Source organism: Antrostomus carolinensis, unplaced genomic scaffold (assembly GCF_000700745.2).
Source record: "Antrostomus carolinensis isolate BGI_N321 unplaced genomic scaffold, ASM70074v2 scaffold46817, whole genome shotgun sequence".
In the NCBI taxonomy this organism is placed as follows: Eukaryota; Metazoa; Chordata; class Aves; order Caprimulgiformes; family Caprimulgidae; genus Antrostomus; species Antrostomus carolinensis.
The window spans coordinates 1,477-25,931 of record NW_010330417.1 but is presented as its reverse complement, the minus strand read 5'-3'; the positions used below and the strand labels follow the sequence as shown (position 1 = coordinate 25,931).

The 24,455-nt window shown below is 36.4% G+C and overlaps 1 protein-coding gene across 1 annotated transcript; it reads right to left on the bottom strand.

Annotated features, from left to right (window-relative positions):
* Positions 1-540: 540 nt before the first annotated feature.
* On the bottom strand, positions 541-18,192 carry LOC104528788 (AFG1-like ATPase; the record flags this gene model as incomplete). Its single annotated transcript, XM_029086182.1, has 5 exons — positions 541-640; positions 6,069-6,199; positions 7,513-7,614; positions 8,242-8,293; positions 17,969-18,192. Coding segments are annotated over 5 exons (609 nt in total), but the record flags the coding sequence as incomplete, so codon positions are not given.
* Positions 18,193-24,455: the final 6,263 nt, after the last annotated feature.

The window sequence follows — 24,455 nt, the reverse complement described above, 5'->3', positions numbered from 1 at the left end:
TCTAAAATCTAGAAATTGAAACAACTCTCCACCTAAGTAATTCCCAATGAGTGACATCAAACCAGGCTGTGAGAATGGCATCTTGATATCTTTGAACTGGTGGATCAAGCCTGCAAGTTTCCAAGTTAGAAACCAGGAAGGAAAGTACTCTCATTTCCCCTCTTTTCTGCAGAATATTATCTTTTCCTTTCCTGGAATAATCCAAAACAGAGGCAATATCTCACCCCTCCTCAATTCTCCTGTCCCCAGATACCCTCCCACTGGTTTGGATAGAGTATAGAAGATGAGAAAACACAGCAGGATCTGGGGGGAGGTGGGGGGAGGAACACCTTGAGCTTGAGAGAAGAGAGGAGCAAGATTCAGTGAAAAACCTTTCTTCCTTAAGAACAAGAAAAAACAGGGGACAAACTGGAGTATCGCAGTTTCTTGAAGACTAGAGAGTTTATTAGTATTAAATACTATATTATTTTAAAACAATTGTTTTGTAAGATACTGAGATGCATTGTATTTGGATAATACTAATAGCATGTTTGTTTTTACCTTCTGGCGGCCTGTTAGATGTTGCCACAACGACAACCCCATTTTGGAACAGATTTTCAAAAAGCTGCTTCAGAATCATGGCATCAGCAATGTCAGTGACCTGTAGAAGACAACACATTTGTTTTATCTTGCTTTCAGCTTCTGCTGCAACAGAGCTGCAAGTGGCTTTATAGCTAGGGAAAATGCTTGTTAGTGAAAGCCATGGAGAAGGATTCTAATTATTGCTTGATGAGCAAAAAAATAAAAGGGATAATTAATAAGCAATGAATGTACCACAGTCTTTCAAAACTTGCCCGCTCTTTATTGCCTAACTCCGCCATTTCTTTACCAACTGCTAAATGATTCCACGTTAACTTCTATTATAAAACTACAGGTGGGAGACACAGACAGACCTAAACATTTAAGAGGTCTAATTAATTAGAAACAACCTGAAAAAAAACAGAAGACAGAAAGAAAATACACACCAGCTGTTTTACATTTCTATTACCTTTGAAGCAAAGGTTTGCAGAGGTGAATTTAAATGGTCATGGGACTTCAGAAATAAAGTAGCCAACTATACATAATCAGCTGCTGTTGAAAATAGAATGATATGACATAGATACTATTGTGTGATTGTTGCAAAAAACAATTCAACAGATGGCCCATCACAAAAATAAGCAATTTCATTGTTCTTTTTAAGTGCCTTCTATTACTGTCCATGAATAATCAAAAGGCACGGCAGTCACTTCCAGCACAGTCAGCCTCTTCTAACCTTCAGGCACAAAACACTAACAAAAAATAAAAATGGGTGGGACAAGTGATACTGGGGAGGGAAAAAAAGACTAAAAAATAAGCCATAAAGTAGAATTTCTTTAAATATCTACGTTTAGTTTAACTAACTTGCTTTACAGTACCAAGAAATAAGAGGAACACAAAACAGAAACCAGTCTGTACAAATGAAAAAAAAGCAACAATTTTTTCTGAACAAAAAGCTCCCATTGTTACAACAGCAATTTATATTTCACAGGAGTTCGTCAGCTGAGATCAGCAATCCTAATATGTAAACCAACTTTATCATCATCCCACTTGCTTCCCCTGCATTCCCATTGATTGTTATATAGTCACTTACTTGTTGCATTTTACCTTATCTAAACAGACCCCAATGCTGAGGAAATAAAAAAGTGGTGGCATGCTGACAGTTATACGCACTCCTTACACGACAGACTGACAGACTGCCATGCTTTGCCAGTTTAAACGTGTGTGTTGCCATAGTCATACATCTACAGAAAGACTTGAACCAGTCTTGGGGTTTTTTTTCCCCCTACTCCACCAACACCCCACTCCCCATCCTTCCCCCATTTCTAAATGATCCTTTTGGGCAGCAAAAAAAATTTAATTCTACACTAAAGACAGTAAAAGACTTAGATTCTGACAGCTAGTTTGGAAGCAATAATGTTCATAAGGAACCAGAAGTAAAACACCAGTTTCCCTCTTCCAAAGATTTCTTCTAATTAGTTCTGTGAAGTGCACTAATATGGTATTTTTTTTCCTTTTTCAAAAAGGAACTTCTACGCAATCAGTAACAGATTTGCACATCTCTGATCACTTAGATCCGATATTCCAAAAAGCATGTAGTAATTTACTGTTGTACTATACATCTAATGCATCTGCTTATGCACCTACCTATCAATAATATATTTTTTTTCTGAATACTAAAATTTAGGAGTGTTCCTGTTCCTAAAAACCAAGAGATACAAGGAATCAGTATATATGTGCATTTTAGGGGCAACTGTATTTCTTGTATCACAATGCAAACCTAATAGCCAAGTTTTAAAAATGAATTATGTAAATCACTTTGATACAAACTTTTTTGTTTAAAAATACTATAAGGCACACTAAATTTAGAAAACAGGGAATAAAAGAATTTTAATGCTCATATTGAAGAAAACAATTAAGAACATTCTCTTAATAATGAAAACTGTTATTTGATGCAGAATACTGATGTTTTAAATTCCATTAAAACCAAAAATAATTCTCAAAAGTTCTGTCAAAGAGCCATTTTGAGAACTAGGATGCAAATAAGATCTCTTTTTATATAACACAGCTTGGTAAAGACAGAAAATTTCTACAAGGTAAAGCAGGTAGAAGACAGTAACTAAAGCATTGTCATTTCTCATGTTTTTTTACTGTATCCAGCATCCATTGCAACAGGGAACAAAAGCAAAGGCTCCAAATTACCAATAAGGAGAGCTTGCTAATGGAGAGAATGGAGAAATTTCATTAGCATTTAAGATAAAAGATTTTTATGACCTAGTGCTGCTTTCCATTATGACTCATGTAAAAAAAAAAAGAAAAAAAGAAAAAACTCTAGACTAATAGTTAATTTACATGTGTAAGTGCCTGAGACTCAGTCATCCACTGATTGGTACAGTTCCACGTAATGAATGACAAATATAAGCATGTATTAGCAGTAATTAGTATTAGCACAAAAATAAGAGCCTAATTTTTATTAGAGGCTTTTAATAGCATGCAGGTTAGTAAAAACTCCCTAAATTGTAGTTTGCTTTAAGTCCAAGTGGTATGTATGGTATATCTAAAGACTAGCACTGTATGATCATCCAGCTTACCAAGAAGTAGGGATTCTGTTTTCATTATCAATACTAACATAGGTTACAGTCACATGCCAAAATTAGAGTTTCTAATTACTTGTGTATAGGTATTTGATCACTAAACAATAACTAGTCTCTTTTTATTGGTCAACCTCTGTGTTTTGAAACATCAAAATGATAATTATAAATGGCTTCATTCTAGGATTTTTCTTCACAATGAGGACACGTTTTTAGAATGCCTTAAGGCTTTTGTGATTTAAAAAAAAAAGACTTTAATATTTACAGTAAACTGTATTACAAAGATCAGTAAAAAGCAGCAATGCTTTAATAACCGGAGACCTCGTGGCTCAGGCAAATGCTGACGAAAAATCTGCTTCAGAATGGACAAGCTCAGAAGCTTAGTGCCATCACTGAGGTCCTGGCTATCACACGGTATTTGCAAAAAGAAACATTTAAGACATAGTAATTATTGTTTTTAATACAACAATATTTTAAAACACACTAAAAACTTTTAAAAGTACTGAAATATTTTTCTACAGCAGTCTACTCTCCACTTGTTCGGCAGTTCTCTAGGCTTTGCAAGAAGATTCACTTCAGAGTCCTTCTGTTCTGCTTTAGCCCACTGGCAAAGAGGAATGTGCAACCTCAGCAGTGCTTTTGTCTTTTGAAGTTGTGCAATTGGTTTCCTCTGAAATATGAGCATTAACAATACTTTTTGCTGTCCTTGTTACAATATCTCTCGTGCATGTTTCTGATCTTAAGACAAAAATAAATAATTTCTGCTTATTCTCCTTTTTTTCCAACAGGCATTTGAAAGCAACCTGAAGTGTTTAAAGCAAATCTCAATAGTTTTCTGATGTTTCCTCCACACACACGTATTTTGCCAAAGTAGTATAGACCCAACTTGACTTTCCATCTGTCAAAAGACAGTAGCTTTGTCTGCAAGTCAGAGCAGTTTACGTTCTGAGTGTCCAGCTCTTTCCAGTTTCATTTAAATCTAGCAATTCTTTACATATGAGTGAATAAGAGTGTAGTGACACCTAGCCATTATCTCCACTGGGGAAACAAGCTGCAAACATCCTGAATTAGATATGGCTCCTTAATTAGATATGGCTCTAATAATTAGATATTAACATTGATAATCAATGTTAATTGCATCACCATGTGAGTTGCTCTTCCAGCCACTGCATTTCTTTATGACTATTTAAGCAGAAGGTTTCTTATCCCAAATTCAGCACCTTCTGCAAAATTTCAGAAAGCTGGAACTCCTCTTCAGTAGGCAAAGCCTGCACAGCATTCCACGCTACAGAAAATCAGTCAAGAAATCCAGCTGTTCAGAAATCTGTGTATTTAGAACATTAGTACACCCAGAATAAGAAGATTTTAAAAATCCACATAAGAATGCAAACCAGGACAGTTCTAGATCACATATTTTAAAGTATAGTTCTTGTATTACTTTCCCAACTGTGACACACCGACAGGAAAAGGTGATTTTTACAACTGAGGTGACTGATGTACCTGAAACAAGTCAGCAGGGGGAGCAGGCAATCAATCTGGAAACAGAAATACCAGAGTCTTTCCCCTTAAAATGCATAAACAGGCACTCTGGAATCCTAGCCAGGACATGAAAGCAGTGTGCTTTTACACAGAAAAGCAGGTATTTACATTAATACATGGTATAGCAAAGATGCCTCTTTCTACCACTTGAGCATTTGCTGTCACAATAGTTAACACTCCTTCCTGCCCCCTCCAAACCTTCCTATTTCTTCATAGCATAAATACAACTGTCTCTGTATTTATACTTTATACTGCAAGTTTTGGAAGACCAGCATTCATATTCACTAGATAAAGCACAATTTAAATAATCAAACAGCAGCAATTGCAATGACCCCACACATTCTGAAACCACAGATCAAAGGACTATCCCTTTTCAAAAAATGCAAGAGTAACTTAAAACAAGAATACCTACTACTTTACAGCTAAAAAAAAATCCCTTAATGGGAGCTAATCCTAAACCGGTTATTTTTGGTGGTGCGCAGGCTTGCAAAATAACAGCTAGGAGATATATATTGCTCTCTCCATTTCAGTAATATATTAATTTAAGAGCATAACATTTACAGTTATAAGTATACAATTTACAGTTGATAGATGATCCTTTTACTATTAGTGATTTGAGAACTAACACGGATTTGTTCTTATCTTGCTCTGCATTTTCTCTCTGAATTTAAAAAATCTCAGCTGATAAGAGCTGCCCAATACCTCTAGACTCCCTCCTAAAAATTTGTATAAAGCAATTCTACACTTAAGTTTGTGACATGCCCTTAAAACAAAATTCACAAGCTGTGTAAAAGAAATGAAACAACAAAGCTAGCACCTTTCTATGAGTTTCTTTTTAATTTTCACATTTAATTAAATAAAAGTTTCTTAAAGTGTTAGTTATGTTGATATAATCTGGCACTGCCATGCCAAAGGCTCCAATAACTCAAAGAAAGAATTTAGGTTGAATTGACATGTTATTTCCACGTCTTTAATCACACTGAGATTATTTTGTTGCATTATATGAAATACAGCAAAGACCAGGCATGCCAAGCAAGTATCAGGTGGTGACTCTCCTGGGCACTGTACAGGATGATGGTCCCTGCCCTGAAGTACTCATGAGATTCTCACCAAACTCTAATACCCCCTTGTACAACCAGTAACTAGACTGGTAAATGAAAGCAGTATAAGGGAACTTAGACCACCAATGTGCATCTTACCTCCTGGGGCAAAAAACCCACCATCTTAAAAAGTGCAAAATTACTTCTGTTGTTCAACTTCTACAGTTCACTACTGGCCAATGATTCAAATACGGTATCAGCAGTAGCAAGTGTCATATTTTAAGATCAAAACTAATTTTATGAAGTTTCTCTTGAAGCTAAGGAGTAATCTCTGACTTCTTACCTGAAATTCATCAAAACATAAGAGAGCAGCCTCTTCGCTTATTTCCTCCGCTACTGGTGCGATTGGGTCATACGATTTGGCCATAAATCCTGCCTTTCTTTTTGGCAAGCTCTGCTTAAGGCGATGTATTCCTCAGGTGATAAAACAGAAAAGAACAAATATTTCTTATTTATTTTTCTAAGACAGGGATAACAAAATTATTTAGCTACCAAATAAAAAGTAACCCAGTCCAGTAAAAATAAGAAAGCCTCAAATTTAGTCCAATTTCAAGAGAACAAAACAGTTTTTAACCACATCCAGGCAATTATTAAAAGCTCACAGATTCTGTAATTTGTATTTCCTTGTTTAGAAATATGCAAAACAAAAATCAAAGAAATGTTGAATGCTATGCACTTATACTTTCTCTTTTAAAAACAGATATAAATTACAGTTTTATCTTGCTCCAATTCAAACCATAGTTTCAGTTTCACTTTGTAATTTGGCATTTTCTGTCTTAATCTTGTCTCTGAGTATGAAAAATCCTTATGATGTTTACAAATCAATGGCACAGCTCTGTGCGTTGCATGCTCTGAAGGCATACTTACTGGCACAAAGTAAGATTACTACATCCATGCTTTACTGTATCATGGATTGTATTCCATTTTACTATAAACAAACATTTGGAAAACAAAGATCCTGCCAGATGAAGCTACCTTTGTTAAGATCAAGCACAACTGATGAGAAATGGAAACAGAAAATCTCAACAGTGACCCAACAACAATAGAAAAGAGGGCATTAAAGGGGCAGAAGTTGTTTACACCAATGAAAGCTTCCCAAGAAAAATGCAACTGTCACAATACTTGTAAATTATTGCATTATATAACAATTTCACAGTATTTTAAGGTCGTAGAATTTAGAAACAGAGAAAAATTTTGAATATCTAAAACAGTATCCTCATCAGAATGAACTGCCTTATTCACCCTGTCAGAAAATTTTCTGAAACTTAGGATGAACTTCCTTCTATTATTTTTTCCCCTAAATTACTGATAGTATTAGTAATTTTGCCAACCAGAACAGCGCTCATTCTCCTTGGCGTTTATACCTAATTTAGTTATTGCTCATTCAAAATGCGGATTGAATTTAACCTTTATTGTTTCACCTTTAGCAATTGCTTTGGTAACTGGAATATATTTAGTTAAGGATTTAATCCTAAACATACACCCAAGTTTCCTACACAACCAGGTACACAGAATCTTTGAGAAAAGATACTTGAGAAATAATATGCAATTAATATCTACTCTGGTATGACAGACAATGTTAAAATTCTTTAACTTCACTCCTATTTTTTTTACTTTTTTTGCTTACTTAAATAAAAGTTACACTGATTAATATGAATATGAGACAAACTTTTCTTACAGATACCATATTTTATAAAATTCTTGTAAATACCCATATCTGCACTTACTCTGGTGTACATCTAGCATGAAGCCATGAAAATGGACTCTCTTTTTCCTTTCTACTTCCAAGTGAGAATAAAATATGTCCATCACCATTGTCTTTCCTGTGCCTTCAGATAAAAAACAAAACAAAACAAAATACCCAATAGGTAGTTAATTTAAGAACAGTATGTACTGATTGCAATTATGATTGTTCATTAGCTTTGAACTAATGAAACTATCCTCTTCCACAGAATAAATACAAGACCAGACTGTTTGTGAAGAACAGTTATATTTTCTGTTCAACAACTTGGAACAACTGCATTTTTATTTTTCTGTTTTAAAATTTTGATCCATACAGAGATGGCCCAAAGGTTGCACAAATGGCTCCAGTTTCTTTTGAAAAGCAAGTATGTTTTCATGCTGCACTGTTGCAATTTGAACATACAAATTCTCTCCATGACCCTTTCAATTACTTCCCAAATTCTTAAATTGCATTCTCAAATATTAGCAAGTAAGTAATGTTGAAAAAAACTACACATGGCAATGTAGTCCAGTCCAACAGCTTCCAGAATTCAAATACAGAATTTAATACAATTTATTGTATTAAATAACATCATAACGTGGAAGAAAATGAATCCTGGAAAATTCATCAAAGCAATAATGCTACATAAACATAAACATTTTAGAGGCTTCAGAATTTGAATAAACATGCATTTAGAGACAATTCAACTGGAACTGATGCAATTGAAACTTACCAACATCTCCATACACATAAAGACCTTTTGGGGGTTTGTTTTTTGCAAAGAGCTGCAAATCAAGAGAAAAAAGTAAATAAGGATACAGGGTAAAATAAAAGCAATCACATGGCCATGATAAAGTAAGAAGGCAGCTACCACCAAAGTAGCACCAGCTATCAAAGTGTAACCTTGAATAAATCATTAGCTCAGAATTGGTAAGCAATCTTAATGTTGGGTTTGTGTGAATTCTATTAAAAAGACCAAACACACATGCAGAGTTTGCTTGTTTGTTTTTTTAAATCATTGTGAAAATATCCCCAATCCTAACACACACACCTTTTTACCAGAACACATATAAAATTATTAAATGTTTCCCAATCCATCATCATCAAAAAAAGTCCTTTTCCTCATCAAGCCATTTGAACAAACAGTCCTAGGAAAAGGATATAAAATAAGGAGTATTGTAGTATTCAGATATATGCACTGTGTAGCTCTAAAAGCAGCTCTGCTTAAGATACAAACTATGAGGATTTAGAAAATCAGTATTGCAAAGCCAGTGAGCATTGTAGGTCCCCTTTCTCTCCATTTTCAATCTTAAATGCAGAATCATCTCTTTAAACATGATTAAAATAATGGAGTCAGAGTACAAATATGTACCTATATATATGTGCATGTGTGTGTATATATATAAACATATAGAAAAGTTTATTTTCAAAGTATGCCCTTTATTAATAATTTTCTCGAGTTAAGTCTATCTTGAATTAACACTGCTTAAGAATTTTTAATCTCAATATTACTCAGGACATATGTTATGATACCTCATGGTTTATTCTATTTTACCCAAATATATATTTTTATGGAAAAACTTGAAACAACATAAAGACTTTCAATTTGAAACAGTCCCCCTCATTCAGTATGGTGCACAGCCACTTCCAAGTATAATTTTTAAAAGAAACCATTTCTAAAAACCTGGAAATCTTAACAAAATTCTAATCAAATCCATGAAACTGAACCGACATCCACAAAAACACTGCAGAAGAGTATTCGGTTATTTTAAAGTGCTCCACTTTCAGAGTTCTATAAGCTGAGCCAAAACAGAGGAAAATTAAAACTGCAACCCCGTGCTCTCATTTGGAGCTGGGTAATTGCTAAGCAACTTGAATCTAAAGCACTTTTCAAAATACAGTGCCATGCTAAAGAAATGAGGGAGTCAGTAGCAAAACACTAATTAAATATGAAAGAAAATATATGACCAAAAGGTAGAAAGATCATGTCTCAGGTGTATAACACCAGTTTATTCCGAAACTATGCCAGCACAGCTCTTATATAAGATCCACTTATAGATTCAATTTAGAGCTATATTAACAGGATAATAAAAAAATTGTATCATCAATCTGTGGCTAAACAGGGTTTCAGATGTTCTGAAACTGTTCCATTAACAGACAAGGTTTCAACTATTTGGTAGTGCTCTGAAAGCACTGCAAGACAATTTAATGGACGAACATTTTTCAGTGTGTATGTCTTGAGAGCCTGCACTCATTAAAACTACTGATGCTCAAAGTTACACAGCAACGAAAGGAGAAGTGAGAGACATTCACAAGAATTTATTTTTAATTTGAGATTAACAACAGTCATTTTAATAAGATAAAAGACTATCACATTAAATTTATTACATAAAAGGTTGTATTAATGTGATCTGCAGTTTCACAAAGCTAGAAAAACAAAGCAATGTTTAGAGTATTGCTTTACCTGCCTTTGTAAAGGTTACGTAACCAGAACAAGTAGCAAGGTCTACATTTTTTTTTTTTTCTCATTGTAAAGTGTTTATTAATTACATTTAACCATCTTGAAGTCTGTCTTTTTTAGGTACACTTTATTCTCACGCCAGTACTTACCATTTCTAGAAAACATGTTACAGAAAAAGGGGTTTTTGGCTAAAGGAAACAAATATAATGGCTTAGGCTCCATAAAAGTCTAAATCAACTTCTAGTTGATTTTTAAAATGGAATTTTTTTTTTTTTTTTTTTGTGAAGACAGCAATTTCTGAGCAATATCTAATTGCTAAAAAAGCCCCAACTGGATGGATGCTGTGGCTGATCATCTCTAAAAGCAAATAGAATGCCAGAAAAATTAATATCCTCTTGGAGCAATTAAAGAAGTTTGTAGGAAATATTTTACATATACTGTTGCCAGAAGTGACATGACTGACATCTTAGGATACTCCCTTCATCAATCCTCTCAGGTATTGTATAACACTAAAGAGTTTATTTTTATCTTCTTGGGTTATTTTTTTAACATACATTTTATTTTTAAAAACTCAATCAGTAGACTTTTAATACTGAAATTCAGACATCTTACCAGTCTCAAGCTATTCTGCATGATCATAAAGTGCCTTTTTTTTCTTTTTTGTATTAGTCTCATGTATCTTCTGAAGCCTGGAAGTTGCATAAGAAAAAGTGCAACTTCCACTAGGATTTCTGATTAAATCAAATCAATGCTGTTGGTTCAACTTAGACCACAGCAAACAGCCAAGAAAGTCAGTGGTATGCAGGAGTGAAGAAAGCAGAAGACTGATCTTGGTTCTATCGAAACACACATTCCAAAAGAAGAAGAAGGGGGGAGATCTAACGCAGAAGATCTTCCAGTTACCCTAAAATAAGGGTAGCCTTGATTAGTTCAGGGAGAAAAGGGAGAAAAGTGGGAGATGGTGGAAGATGAAGTAAATTAATGAGCTGCTTCCTGCTCCTCGCTTCCATATTACCCTAAGGCATATTTGGGGTTTCAGTACAATAAGGTTCAATTGGTTGACAATAAATTTGCTTTTGCAACAATGACAAGATTTAAGGATGTTAAGGCTAATATTTAAAATTTACCAAACCAAAGATATTAAGGGATGCAAAAAAATTTTGAAGGGAAGAATTTTTAAATCCTTAGATGTATATTCTGAACACTCACCACATCCTTTCAAACAAGAGTATCATCACAAATGTGCCAAATCCCTTAAGTCCTCCAAGTTTTTTAATTCCCATAACATTATTTGCAACAAATTAAGAAAGCGTACCTTAGTGCTTCACGTTATCATCAGGATATGCTACAGCAGGAGCCTTTTTTCCTTTTATAGATCCGTTGAGTTTATAGATTTTCATTTGAAAATCATTCATATGCTAAAGTATTTACAATTCCACAAGATGACACACACATCAGTGTCCCCAGATTTACAGAATTCTTTCCTCTACTATCAAAATGTTTTACACATTTCTGTTTCAAAACTGCACACCTTGCTTCGATTCTATCGCATCAGATTTTTCTGTTTTGCTTAAACTTCACTTTAATCAATCAATATCCTGCCTCATCTAAGGAATGACAGCGGTCAAAACATCTCCTTCATTCTGACAACTTCCTATTCTTTCCTAAATATCTTTAATCATGTGCAACATCTTCCCACCCTCTCCCATGCTCCCCACCTCAGATATCAGAAGCAAGCAACTAATTTCCTGGGATTATTTACACTCTAATTTGAAAAACTTTTAAGTGAAAATGCATGTCAGTACAAAGATGGTTAATTAAAATACACAAAATTCAAGAGACGAGTCTCTGAACAGCAGATTTTTTTTTTTTAAACACTAACAAAACTGCCTCTTTCTACCACTCTTTCAGGCCTCTTTTCGGTTGCTGTTGTAGCTACAGACATTTTCAAGGTCTTGAATGGTGTTTACTATTGTTCATACCTCTTTTCAAAACATGACCTCACTTATAATTGAGCTTATTTCAAGTCATTAGTACAGCAACTCAACAACTCTTAAGATGTCCCAATTGGTATTATTTTGAAAAGCTAGAGATCCAAAACGTCCATGCAAACTCTTACGGCCTTGAACTTCAATTCAGAGGATCTCAAAATATTTCAACATGCAAGGCCGTGCTTTCACCAAGTTGAAGATCAAAGTCATTGTTCAAATTTGAGTAACAATTTTGAAAAACAGAAGCCTACTTAGTTTGCAGAAAGACTAATTTTTTTTCCTCCCTCAAATTCATTCTAAGCTGATGCCCCAAAAAATCTACATCGTAAGAAAAATAGTGTTTTATTATCACAAAGGAAATGCCTGGTGTTGTGTGTCGCACACCAAACTACCGATTTCAGAAAGCTTTCGCCTGTGAGGTAATGCAAGTCTCTTGGATAAACACTGAAATGCTTCTTTTGTACCTGGTACAAATATTTGTTCCCTAATCCTACCCGTGTTTTTAGTGAATAAAACTATTTAGATAAAAAGTGGCAAATGAACAAAACTAAAAACAAAGCAGACCATTCTTGTAATGGTTCAGAAGTGCAAAGAGTTTCTATTTCTGGAATACCTTATTTTAGAAGAGGTTTCTGAAATTTTACCACAGAATAAATCAGGCCATAAAATAAGGAATATCAGGCTACAGAAGAGGCTGCCAAAGAGAGGCTTCTCTCTTTCTCTCTTCTCCCTTTTCTACACTGCAACTTCTCAGCCACATTCTCTTCAATGACAGAGCCAGGAAAAATGAGCATGTTTGAAATGCCGAGCACCATCATTTTTTATTTCTAAAAAGCTGCCAGGAGGTTCTTTTCAACACGGGAGATTTCATACTAGAAGTAGGTTAGTCAATTTGCTAGAAAACTCCTAAAAAGCAAAAAGTCAATCTACAAACTAGACAAACTATTGTGTGTAACTGATTCAAGTGTTTGACTTATTTCCAAAAAATCCTTAAGTAATTTAAAATACATCAATTTGTCTAATTTACATCTATCAAAACCCATTAAGTACAAAACACTAAGCAAAACCAATGCCAATTGTTTTATCATGAAACCAATTGAGCAACTACAGCATAAGATTTATCTCTTACCTCCTAGCATATTCAAAGTTACAAAGGACCAGGCCTCCATGGGAGGAAAGTGCCAATGAGCTATTCACAAACACAGGATTTACCTGCGCCCTGCATCATTAGCACTTCCTGAAGATGCCTTCCACTAGCTACTGTGGGAAGTACTGCCACACATAAGCTGACACAAATCCTATTAAATCCAGGCCAATTCCAGAGAGCAGAACTCGCCACCTCTTCTTGGCACGCAAAGCCTTAGTTCTAATCTTCAAAACTGAACCAAGTCTGCAACAGCATCCTTACCCTTGAAGTCCATCATAGAAAAACATCTATTTTGCTTACTTAGAAAACTCCTCAACAGATGCAGACATATGACAAGTACATGATGCCGCTGTCTACAGCTGGTACAGTCCTTGATGGCTGTGATTTTACCAACTACAGCTCTGACTCTTATTCTGGAGAAAACCTTCATTAAGGATGTTGATTACAACTTTGCTGAAGCAAAACCTAGCCTGCACTAGAAATTAAATCATACTTTATTTGGCTTCACTTTATCTCAAAAGGAGCTCTGTTTGAACTGGCAAATAACCTCCTCAAAGATAGCAGAAGAGAAACAAAGTTGTTGCGACTTCTTCTCCATCATGAATCATGATTTTATTTAATTACAAGAGCTAGCAAGCTTTAACATATTTACACAAAACTCATTACTCTCCTCCTTTTCTGGGGTTTTGATGCACAGCACAGCACTATAGTGCTCAGCCTGGTTATCAGTCTGCTTAAGATTTCCACACAGATATCAAGCTTTAGAAGAAAAAACAAATTGCAACAACACATATCCCACTAGCAAGTAGTTCTACAGCTACTTCTCACTGACTGTGGCATTAGTTCCCAGCTATCAGCAAGCCATGCAACAATTTTTAAAAGCTGGTTTAAAATTAAAGCATGGAATTGAAGCAATGTTAAACAAAAGAGAGGAATGCTTTAAACTACTGAAAACCACAATCTCAACCTAAAAAATGGCATTTGACGTTTTGCTTTTAAGAAAGCATCAGTCAATCAGTCTGGCTTTACTGCGATTAGCTGTTATACAGGGACAAAGTAGCATCACAATTTCCTAAATAGAATAAGATTAGTATTTGTTCTTTGCAATAGAGACTTTCTTCCCTATTCATGCTTCCCAATCAAAGAAACAGTAAATAACAAACCCACATAATGCTTGATCTACAAAGCCATTACAAGACACCTGCACTAACAACTATAATGATCCAGGGCACTCCAGTTAACACAAGTCAGCTCTCAAAACTATTCCCAAAGGCAACGCTTTTAGAAGAGAATACCCAAATTTCCAAAACAGTTTACCAAAAAAGATCAAAATGCTCTGGCCTACTGATGCCCAGGTTTGACAGTTCGATCAATGCCTTCATCATAATATTTTTTCTAAAGAAAGAAAACGACCAAAGGCCTGGCTGGATGTCCAAAAGATAATGCAGGATCAAGCCAGATAACTGACTTCCTTTTGAGTGACTTCCTTATTTACAGTCCAGGTACAGCATCTAAAGACAGTTTTGAGATAGGCAATTTAAAAGATTACAAGCCCAACATCAAAGCTTAAAAAAAAAGTCCAGACAGATGGAAAACAAACAAACAAACAAAAAACTTTTCACATCAAGTACCCTCAAGATACAAAACTCTGGCCTGTTGGATTACACTTACAGAAGTAGTTTGGCAATCTGAATCCAGCCTGATCTCCTTACACTTATGCAAAAACAGTTCTTGTTTAGGCATACTGCCATATTGCTTTGGATACCAAAGTGTGGTGGGTTAACCTTGGCTGGACACCAGCTGCCCACCAAGCCACTCCATCACTCCCCTCCTCAGCAGGACAGAGAGGAAGAAAATAAGATGGAAAAAAACCCCTCATGAGTCAAGATAAAGGCAATTTAATATAGCAAAAGCAAAGGCCACTGTAATTGGGTTTGCATGTCCAGGTTTTGGTAGCGGGGCCCAAGGGCATAGGGGGGGGCTTCTGTGAGAAGCTGCCAGAAGCTTCCCCCATGTCCGACACAGCCAATGCCAGGCGGCTACACGACAGCCCTGCCGCTGGCCAAGGCCAAGCCCATCAGTAACGCCTCTGTGATAACAGAATTAAGAAAAAGGGGAAGAGGGGAAAAAAACCTGCACACTTTGCAGCCAGAGAGAGGAGTGAGAAGATGTGAGAGAAACAACCCTTGCAGACACCAGTAAAGAAGGAGGGGGAGGAGGTGCTCCAGACGCCAGAGCAGAGAATCCCCTGCAACTTGTGGTGAAGACCATGGTGAGGCAGGTTGTCCCTCACACATGGAAGCAAAGAAAAACATAAGATTTATTCTCTACTTCCCATCAGCAGGTGATGTCTGTTTTAAAATACCATAAACATACAGTTTGATTCAGACTCCATCTACAAGTTTTACACTGTTTTTATGTTTTTAATAATTAAAGAAATCCTGAAAGTAAAAAGCTAAGTAATGTGATGAGCTGACCTCAGGGGCCAGGGGAGGCAAAAATATACCCTAAACAATTGTTTGGCTCCAATTCCCACATCAGAGTTAGAATCATTGAATGATTTAGGTTGGTGGGTAGTTCAGGGGATCATGTGAGCAACCTGGTCTAGTGGAAGGTGCCCCTGCTGATGGCAGGGCGGTTGGAACTAGATGATCTTTAAGGTCCCTTCCAACCCAAACCATTCTATGATTCTATGTGGCCAAACCCTCTGTTTAAAGCTGGGCCACAGAATATCTCAAGTTGGAAGGGATGTTTGGGTCAACTGCTTCCAGAACAGAACTTCCAAAGACACACTCATTCCCTCTAGTAGCAGTCTTGCCTTGGTGCTTTGCTTTCTGTACTTCACCACTTTCGTGTTTTCCCTTCCAGAGTGCCTGACTTCTCCTCCATGGAATTATTTCCCATTCAGATTTCTTCTAACTGTACCTCAATAAGAAAGAGCTTCTTCCTACGTGTTCAGTCTGCTTCCTCTCATCAGGAAGCAGGAAGACATTTATGGCATTTCTAGTCAAGCATATGATTAGCAAATACATGATCTCCACCTACATATATGAGTTTAAAGCATTCAAGGGATGTTGGAGGCAGTCTGATAGGCAAGCATGTGTTGCAAGGCTGTCTACCCTGCCATTCTTGCCTGCTTGAAACAGGCACTTTTACAGGTACAACACAGGCCATTTACAGGTGTAATACTTGTTATCATACCAATGCTTTCTCCTTGATTTTTTTCATGCCTTGAAGTTAATATACATCGCAAGAGCCTTAGAGTAGTAATTTGTCATCTGGTGCCTAAAGGGCAGAGGATAGCATGTCATTTAGAGGCACTTGAGCCCTACAGGCTTTGGCTCCCCTGATTTCATGCTACACCATGTAGGTTTGCCATGCAAACAAAATACAGTATTTGTGTCAGGTAACAGGAGGGGTTGCAATGGGAAGTATACAGTTAGGTAACAAGTTCAATAGAGTTAGATATTTAGATTTATGTCCATGAGATGAGGTATTGAATGCTGAGATGCTGAGAAAGGTTGACATGGAGATTTATTAGCCAGGTCTGCAGCTGACGGCATACATTGACTGTAAATGTGAAAGCTACTTCTGGCAAAAGATAAAAACAAAAGTGGTGCAAAAGAAAGAGAGAAAGAAAAAGGAAAACACTCAGTGGCTGGCTGGGAAGAGCACTGACAGCTTCCAGACATCCTCTTAGTGGCAGGGAGGTGTCCCTCAGTGCAGGCACAGAAAGTGAAGATAATGATGGCAATGAATATTTTGCCATATAGTCCTTTTTCCCCAGCACTCAGTCAAACACTCTGTTCTTGTTGTTTCTCCTCACCATGTTTATGACTATTTGTGCTGACTGGAGAATGTTAATCAGGTGCAAACGAAGCATATTCACTGGTCATTCAGCTTCTGTGCACATTTGTGATTGACTGATATTTACTAAATAATTAAATGTCTTATCTACTTTGCTGGGCACTAAGTTCAGTGTTCTGGGATATAAACTTAAATCTACACAACAAGAGGCAAGGAAAGCTGAGGGGGGATTCTCACACTAGGTCTAGCTGCTTCCCACGAGAACCTGCCATAACAGCACTAGCAAGATTTGCAGGTGCAAGGCCACAGGAGCAACAATCTGAGAATAACAGCATGAGAACAAGACATGAAAAATACTGGTCCAGAGGCTCTGGAAAACACTGTGTCAACAGCTTCAGGAAAAAGTTACAGAGCTGCAACAGCAGGTTATTAGCATTACTAATGCTAATGCAGTACGGTTGCTAAGGTGCTGTGCAACAGGGATATGTCTGAATTTTTGTTAATACTTTGAAAAGGAGCTCTTCTTTCCTTACCTCACCTGGAGACTAACAACACAGGAAATAATTGACATTTTTTTTTTTAAAAAGTCATGTCTGATCTATATTACCACATTTTACAAAGCTAATTTATTTGGACTCCAATGGTTAATTTCACTTATATTCACGGAATATCTGTTAGAACACAAAACATCAGTGTTCAGTATGTGTAACCCAAACATACATATGCTATACCAGCACTTCAGAACTGAAATCTGCTCTAGGCCCCTCTCTCCTATAGCCAAATGACATTTTTGGAAAGGCAGACAATGGACATAACCAAAATAATATCAGATTTTCTTATAGAGTTATTTCAATAATATTTAATTTGGTTACTTCTAGAGTGCCATTGGAATTTTACAAACCAAAAAAGAACAGAGATCCAAACACAAATAAAGAGCTACCTGTAAAGACCCAGCTGCAAAAAAAAGACTTGTGTTAACGACAGAAATTTATGCATTTTAAGCACATTCTTATGAGCAAATAAAAATGCAAAAAAATATTTTTATCATGCTCACCTTTGAGAGAAGATTTTTTGAACTGATGCTGTAGCCTTTAAGGTTCTCATGCAACTTCTGCAGGTGCTGCACAACTCTTCTTTGCTGCTCATCATTCCTCAGCTCTTCTTGCTTAATCAGAAAGTCATAATGTTCTAAAGGTCCGTTGCAAACCAACAAGGCTCTGGCGTTAGCATCTGCAGGAGTACTGGGGACTGTCTTCTCATCTGCCTGAGCTGTGTATGCTGTAAAATGAAAAGTAGATTATTAATAGAGAAGTTTTGAAAAGCAGCCTCTTATATTCATAAACAACACACATTCTTAACAGTTTACACAAAGAGGTATATACATTATTTACCTATACAACCGCTAGAGTATGTTACCCCATCATTTTCATTAAATCCACTTCTAACTTCAGTAGTAAACACCCCTAGTAGTATGTCTTAACATTTATTTTTATTATGAACAAGCACACGCACTAAAAAGCCCAAATGGTGAGTTGGTAAGATTTGGATGAGCTCTTGCAAGAGAAGTTTTAACTCTTTTTTTTTTTCTTTTTCTTTTTTTTTTTTTTTCCAAAGTGGGGCAATACCATTTAAAAATACCAAAATGCATTTCTCTGAATAGATTAATATCCTTTAGAGAGCAGTGGACTGAAAGAGAGAAAAAGAGTTTAACAGCCAGCAAACAGGAGACCAAAACAGGAGTTCTGTAGGCAAGCTGAAAGAGTCAAAGACCTCACTAAACAAGGTAATAGTTGTGAAGCCCTGCAACGCCACAGCCTGCTCTGCTGGCATTATCTCCTGCCTAGAAGAGACAGGGCCATGCAGGAATTCTGTGGGGTTTTTGTTGTTTGGGTTTTTTTTAAAAAAAAAAAAAGGAAGTCAGAATTGTTAGACATAAAATGAGCTATAACTAGGAAAGCAAAAAGCATACAGGATTATAAAGAAGGCTTGCAAATCAGTAAAATCAGAAACTTAACAATGGAATACACTGAAAAGGTGTTTAGTATCTTCTTTGCTTCCACTTTCATTTAAAAGGTTAAGCATAATCATGAGTAATACAATTTGTAGCAATGATAAAAGAAATAGACTTGAGTAAGAAAAGTGTATATCATAGACTACATAGTTAGATATTTGGAACATTGTGAGATCTAAGGAAATTCATCCCCAAATGCTTTAGGTAAATTTCCTGTGCAATGCAATATCCTCTAACAGTTTTCTTTGAGACCTCCCCGAAGGCAGGTGAGGTTCCAAAATAACTAGGAAAATGAAACTATTTTTGTCTTTAAAAAGGAGAGAAAAGCAAATCCAGAAATTCATAGGTCAGTCAAAACAACTCCAAACACTCAAAAATACTGGAACAAGTACAAGCAAATATATATATATTTTTTTTTTTTTTTTAAATAAAGATAACAACATAAAAAATAAAAGACAACACCAGCTTCTCAGGAACAGCGCGAGATTAACAAGTTTTCCTCTCTGATCGGGTAACATGCTGGGTGGGTAGAGGAAAACATCTTCACTGAAGTAACACTTTTGTCACTGGGTCACTTAGCATTCATATATATAAAGTAGGAAAGTAAGTTGCAAATGAAATTACTTTTGAGCAGACACAGAAACAGCTAGAAAAACGATATGTAACGAATAATTACTACAATTAAACAAGGTGCACATTTGCAGTAGAGTTTCAGAGAGGGCTCAGAATCTCAGCTTGGTGCGACCCAGAATTTCCATTCATGACCTGTATACGGCAAAATAAAGTACATGGCCTGGGAACACAGACAATGGCAAATCAGGAGGGGGTTGCAAACGGCCTGGAAGGCACTTCTGACACACTGGACAAAGGATCTAATACTAATAGGATGCAGTTAAATGGTGACAAAGTATGGCATGTAGGGGAAACAAATAACTGAAGAGATGGGGAATGACCAGCTAAAGAGCAGCTCTGCAGGAAAGGATCCAGGCTCTGCACTGCGTCACAAACTGTTTTCTTCTAAAACACTATTAGAGGAAAAAATAGAAGAAAATTAAAAAAAAAATGCAAGTATTCTGATGCATATATATGAGGGGCATATAAGCACACATGAAATAAAAAAACCCTGTTCTATTCAATACTGGTATAGTCTGCTCTGGAACACACTTTTCAATTTTCACATCGTATTTCATGAGAGGTATAAACTAAATGGAGTGGTAGAAGATGATTTAAAGGATTATTTGTTAAACCACGGGTCATAGCCCACAGAGAAGTTGTAAGAGGCACAAGAAGAGTTTTAAATTGTTACAAGAAACATAAAATGAATATAGTTATAAAAGGATAAAACTGAACAATTAGATCAAATTATGTTTATTTATTGCAAGTAACACCTTAGTTTCTCCAAAGCAAGAGAGTCACTGTTTACATCTGCAGCCAATAATTACACCAAATTCTCCTGCCCTGAAGGAACTGAGTGACTGCTATAAATTAGAAGTAATTAGCTCATCCCTAGCTAAAGAAATCACAGAGAGTTGAGTTCAAAGTCCGTTATTGCAAAAATTTGAGCAAAACTTTAAAGGAGACTGAAGAAAAGCATACAGCTATCTCCACATACACACAGGGTATCAAGAAAAGGAAATAAACTGCATTTATACAGTTACCTTAATAACTGTAATTAAGGCAGTGAAATCAATTAATAGTCTAGAAGTTGTAAAAATTTCATTGATGGAGACTGAATTTTAAAAATAAGTTTCAAAAAAATCTGGCAGGAACAGGTCAACACCACCTGACCCACCTCCAAAGGAAAGGGGGAAAAGACATAGATGATCTCTCAAAGTTTTTTCATCTTGTTTCCAACCATTCCGCTCCCACATAAAGTCAACCCCAGTCCTGCGATCTGTACCTCTAAACTATCTGTGCCTTCCAAGCATGTAGAGCTTGATGGCTCCAAAAGCTTCAATGAGAGGGACAGCCAGTGCCCCATTTTACCTATAAACCCACCAGTTCTAACCACTTACCACAAGACTAGAGAAAAAAACAAAACAAAACAAAAACCAGTTGATTTAGGGGTAAGAAAGGGTTTGGCAGCTCATGACCTTCCTGGTCGTGGACAAAGCACACCCAAAGGACTGCTCAGAAGTGTGTTTTTTGTCTCAGATTACATATGCTTCCAACTAACCATCCCGGGAGTGGAAGAAAATACTTTGTCATTAACAGATGACAGGGATGGAGAGTATGTGCAAGTGATGACAGAGGGTGTCACGGGACAAATTACTCACTGTTCTCCTAAAATAATATTGAACACTGGGATTTAAATATGATGGGGGTGCACCACAATACACTAACAGGAGACACCCAGTAACTGGTAAGTGATAAACTCAAACTTGTAGCTGCAAAACAAAGGCCTATGCTCTTAAAAAGTGTGTAAGGGTTTTAGAGGTAAGTCAACAGAAGACAGCTATTCAAGTGGTAAACTATCCTAAGAGACAGGAAAAAACGTGGGTCTTTCATTCTATCCTGCATTTTGTGGGACAGATTGCAAAATCATTCACACAACTGTGCTTCTATTCCTAAACTGATAAAAAAAAGGAAACTTCATAAATTTTAGTACATACTAGAAGAATACCAGGCAATTACCTTCCATAATTTTACATCAAGGAAACTACTGGTAGAATAGGAATTGCCTGTGATTCAGCACATTAATTGTAGTCCCACAATCTTCTCCACATTGTAAAAGATCTTCCTGTTTCATTATCTAATCTTTGTATTACATAAACTGTTACTTGATTTCTATTAGCTCCTTTCTGAAATCTTTAAGTGTCAGACACAGAAAAAGCATCTTCCATCTCTATGTAGTGTTCTAGATATGACTATAGAACAGCACAGTGTCAATTCTCTACTCACCTGCTTTTACACAAAACAGTGTAAAACTACAGACGTGTTTCCAGGTTGCAACTTTGTATTAAATTCCTGTCCCTAAAAAGTACAAATTTAAGTGTAATTTCACTTTATTTCAAGCCATAAAATTAGCTGTTGACAATTGCCTTTCTGCTTGCCTATCCAAGGATCACAGACCAAGCTGTGGTGAAGATCCACTGCGATACACACAGAGAGTCCTGCCTTGGAGAAATCCGAGGGGAAAAACTCACCAAAGACAAAAAACCCCCCAACTTATTAATGTATAAATGCCTACTGAAAATGCCAACCTGAAATTACAAAAATTTCCTTTAAAGTGGAGAATAAACCTTCAATAAACTGGCATTAATTTGCCACTGCAAAGATAAGTACCTACATAAAAATATAAAAAGTGTTCTTAACTCCAGGGACCTTCTACTCTGGAAAAGAGCAGCAAATTGAAAAACTAATCAGTACGTTGTCAAGTCTTCCTACTGACACTTAGAACTGATGTCTGAGATGACACAGGAAAAAGGCATGCAAGTTTCAGTGACACTGTTTAGGAAAGCAATGGCCACAGCTGAGGCAGGCACTAGAGTTATTTATGTAAGGAGACAATCTGAAATGGAAGCGAGATTGTGGCATATCAAAAACTGATCTTGACAGGAGCCAGAAGGTTGAGAGCACAGAAGGGTAACCGAGATAAACACTACTCACCTTGGTGATCCTTATTTTTTCCCTAGTAGTTGGCTTTAATTATGTAAGGTTTTGAACTGTGATGTCTAAGATCTGTCAGAAGACAATTCCCACGACACAAATCCTAGCGAGTCCTTGTTTCTCCCATATTTCAGGGCCCAAGAAAAGAACCTGGGCTTCCCTGACATGAAATTTCATCTTTGCTGTCTTTCCATGACTGCAGAAGCTCACACCTTTGAATTTATTAATCTGCAAGTTTTTAAGTAACGCAAAAAGATTTTGTGTGAATTTAAGATGATAAGAAAAAGTATTGCATTTCCACAGATTAATTCAAATTTGATCTGCAAGATCTCTTACTGCCCTTGAAACAAACATCTTTTAAACACATGATTAGAACCGTAGACCTTTAACGGAATGAAAAATCATGACAGATAGATAATATCCAGCTAAAGAAGCAAAGATCAAACAAATGGAACCAACTTCTTTTACTGCAAAAGGTTAGTCAAAATTCAGATTACAATATTCATCTCACTAGAGGGTGACTCCCACACACTACACGTGAAAATGTGCATTATTAATTTTAGAAACAAAGTTGAAACAAGCAATTCAAGGGACCGATTATGAGAAGAAAAAAAAAAAAAGCACCTTTAACCCTTGTGCTGTATGCATGCTTCAACCCACTGCCTCATGGGAACAACCATACATGGTTTTCATTCATGGAGATTAAGGCTGGAAGACAACGTTGACCTTTCTAAGTGTAAGGGAAGCTAAATTTATCTAATTACCCCTGAGCTACACTCAAGAATTGTGTTTGATTACTGCATATTTTGAAGAAAATATATTCTGAAGACATAAGAGATGGAGAATTAACCATTTCCTATGACCCTGTGCTGTAATGGTTAATTACTGTTTGTCTTAAAGATAAAAATTACTTCCAACTAATAGTTGTTCGAGAACTGCATTAAATCAACTCATGGAGGTTACAACTGCACCAACGGTAACGACCCCAAAACCACACAACTGCCACTCCTGCTGACAGTCACAGTCATGAAGCTGAAAAAGCTTCTGCTAAGCCAGTGTTAAGGCAACATCCAGGAATCACACCTGTTTCATTACTGCTCTGCAGATAGAATTCTGCCTTGAGAGGTTTTCTCAAACACTGGAATTTGGGAGAGGGGAGGAAAAAGGTAATAGAAAGCAAATTTTAAAGACTGTCCTGTCTTCAACAAGCCAACCTGAAGTTCAGAATATTAATTTGGGTTATAATTAAGCCAAACTGCTTCAAATCTCCAAACCTTTAATGTAAAGCTGCTAAAATTGCTTATGAAACACAGCTGGCATGACAGAAGAAGAGCACTTTGAAGTTAGAGGGCACTTTCATCAACAGGCAGATGGTGGTATCAGAGACCTTGCTAAACTCATAATTAAGTTGAGAACAGAACTGATGTAAAATCTTTCCCTCTTAGATGATACTACAGCGATGGAGAAGGGCAATGGTATGGTCTTGTGGCTCCAAAGGTTACTTTCCCGCAGAAGAATGGAAGTGAAGTTAGCAAAGGATCAGAAAATAATTTTTTGCATGCTCCCACCTGTAGATAAGAATAATATTCTCTTATCTTTTATTAAATATATGTACAAGTTTTCCAGAATAAGCCTCAAACAGGTAAACTGCCCCATGGTGTACAAGGATTAAGATGAGTTAAGTGCATGCACTGAAGTACACGTGTAAACCTGCAGAGGAACAAAGACTTGGCATGTAAGCTTCTCAGGAAAGAGACTGTGTGTTGGATATAAAGCAGAAAATACATTTATAGTCCTATCACAACACCAAACAATTGCTCCTTTCAAAATATTTTACAATGCTTAATGAGAAGAATGGGAGAGAAGGTTATCTGAAAAAATTATTTACTTTCCAATGCTTAATACAATGCTTAGAAAAGCA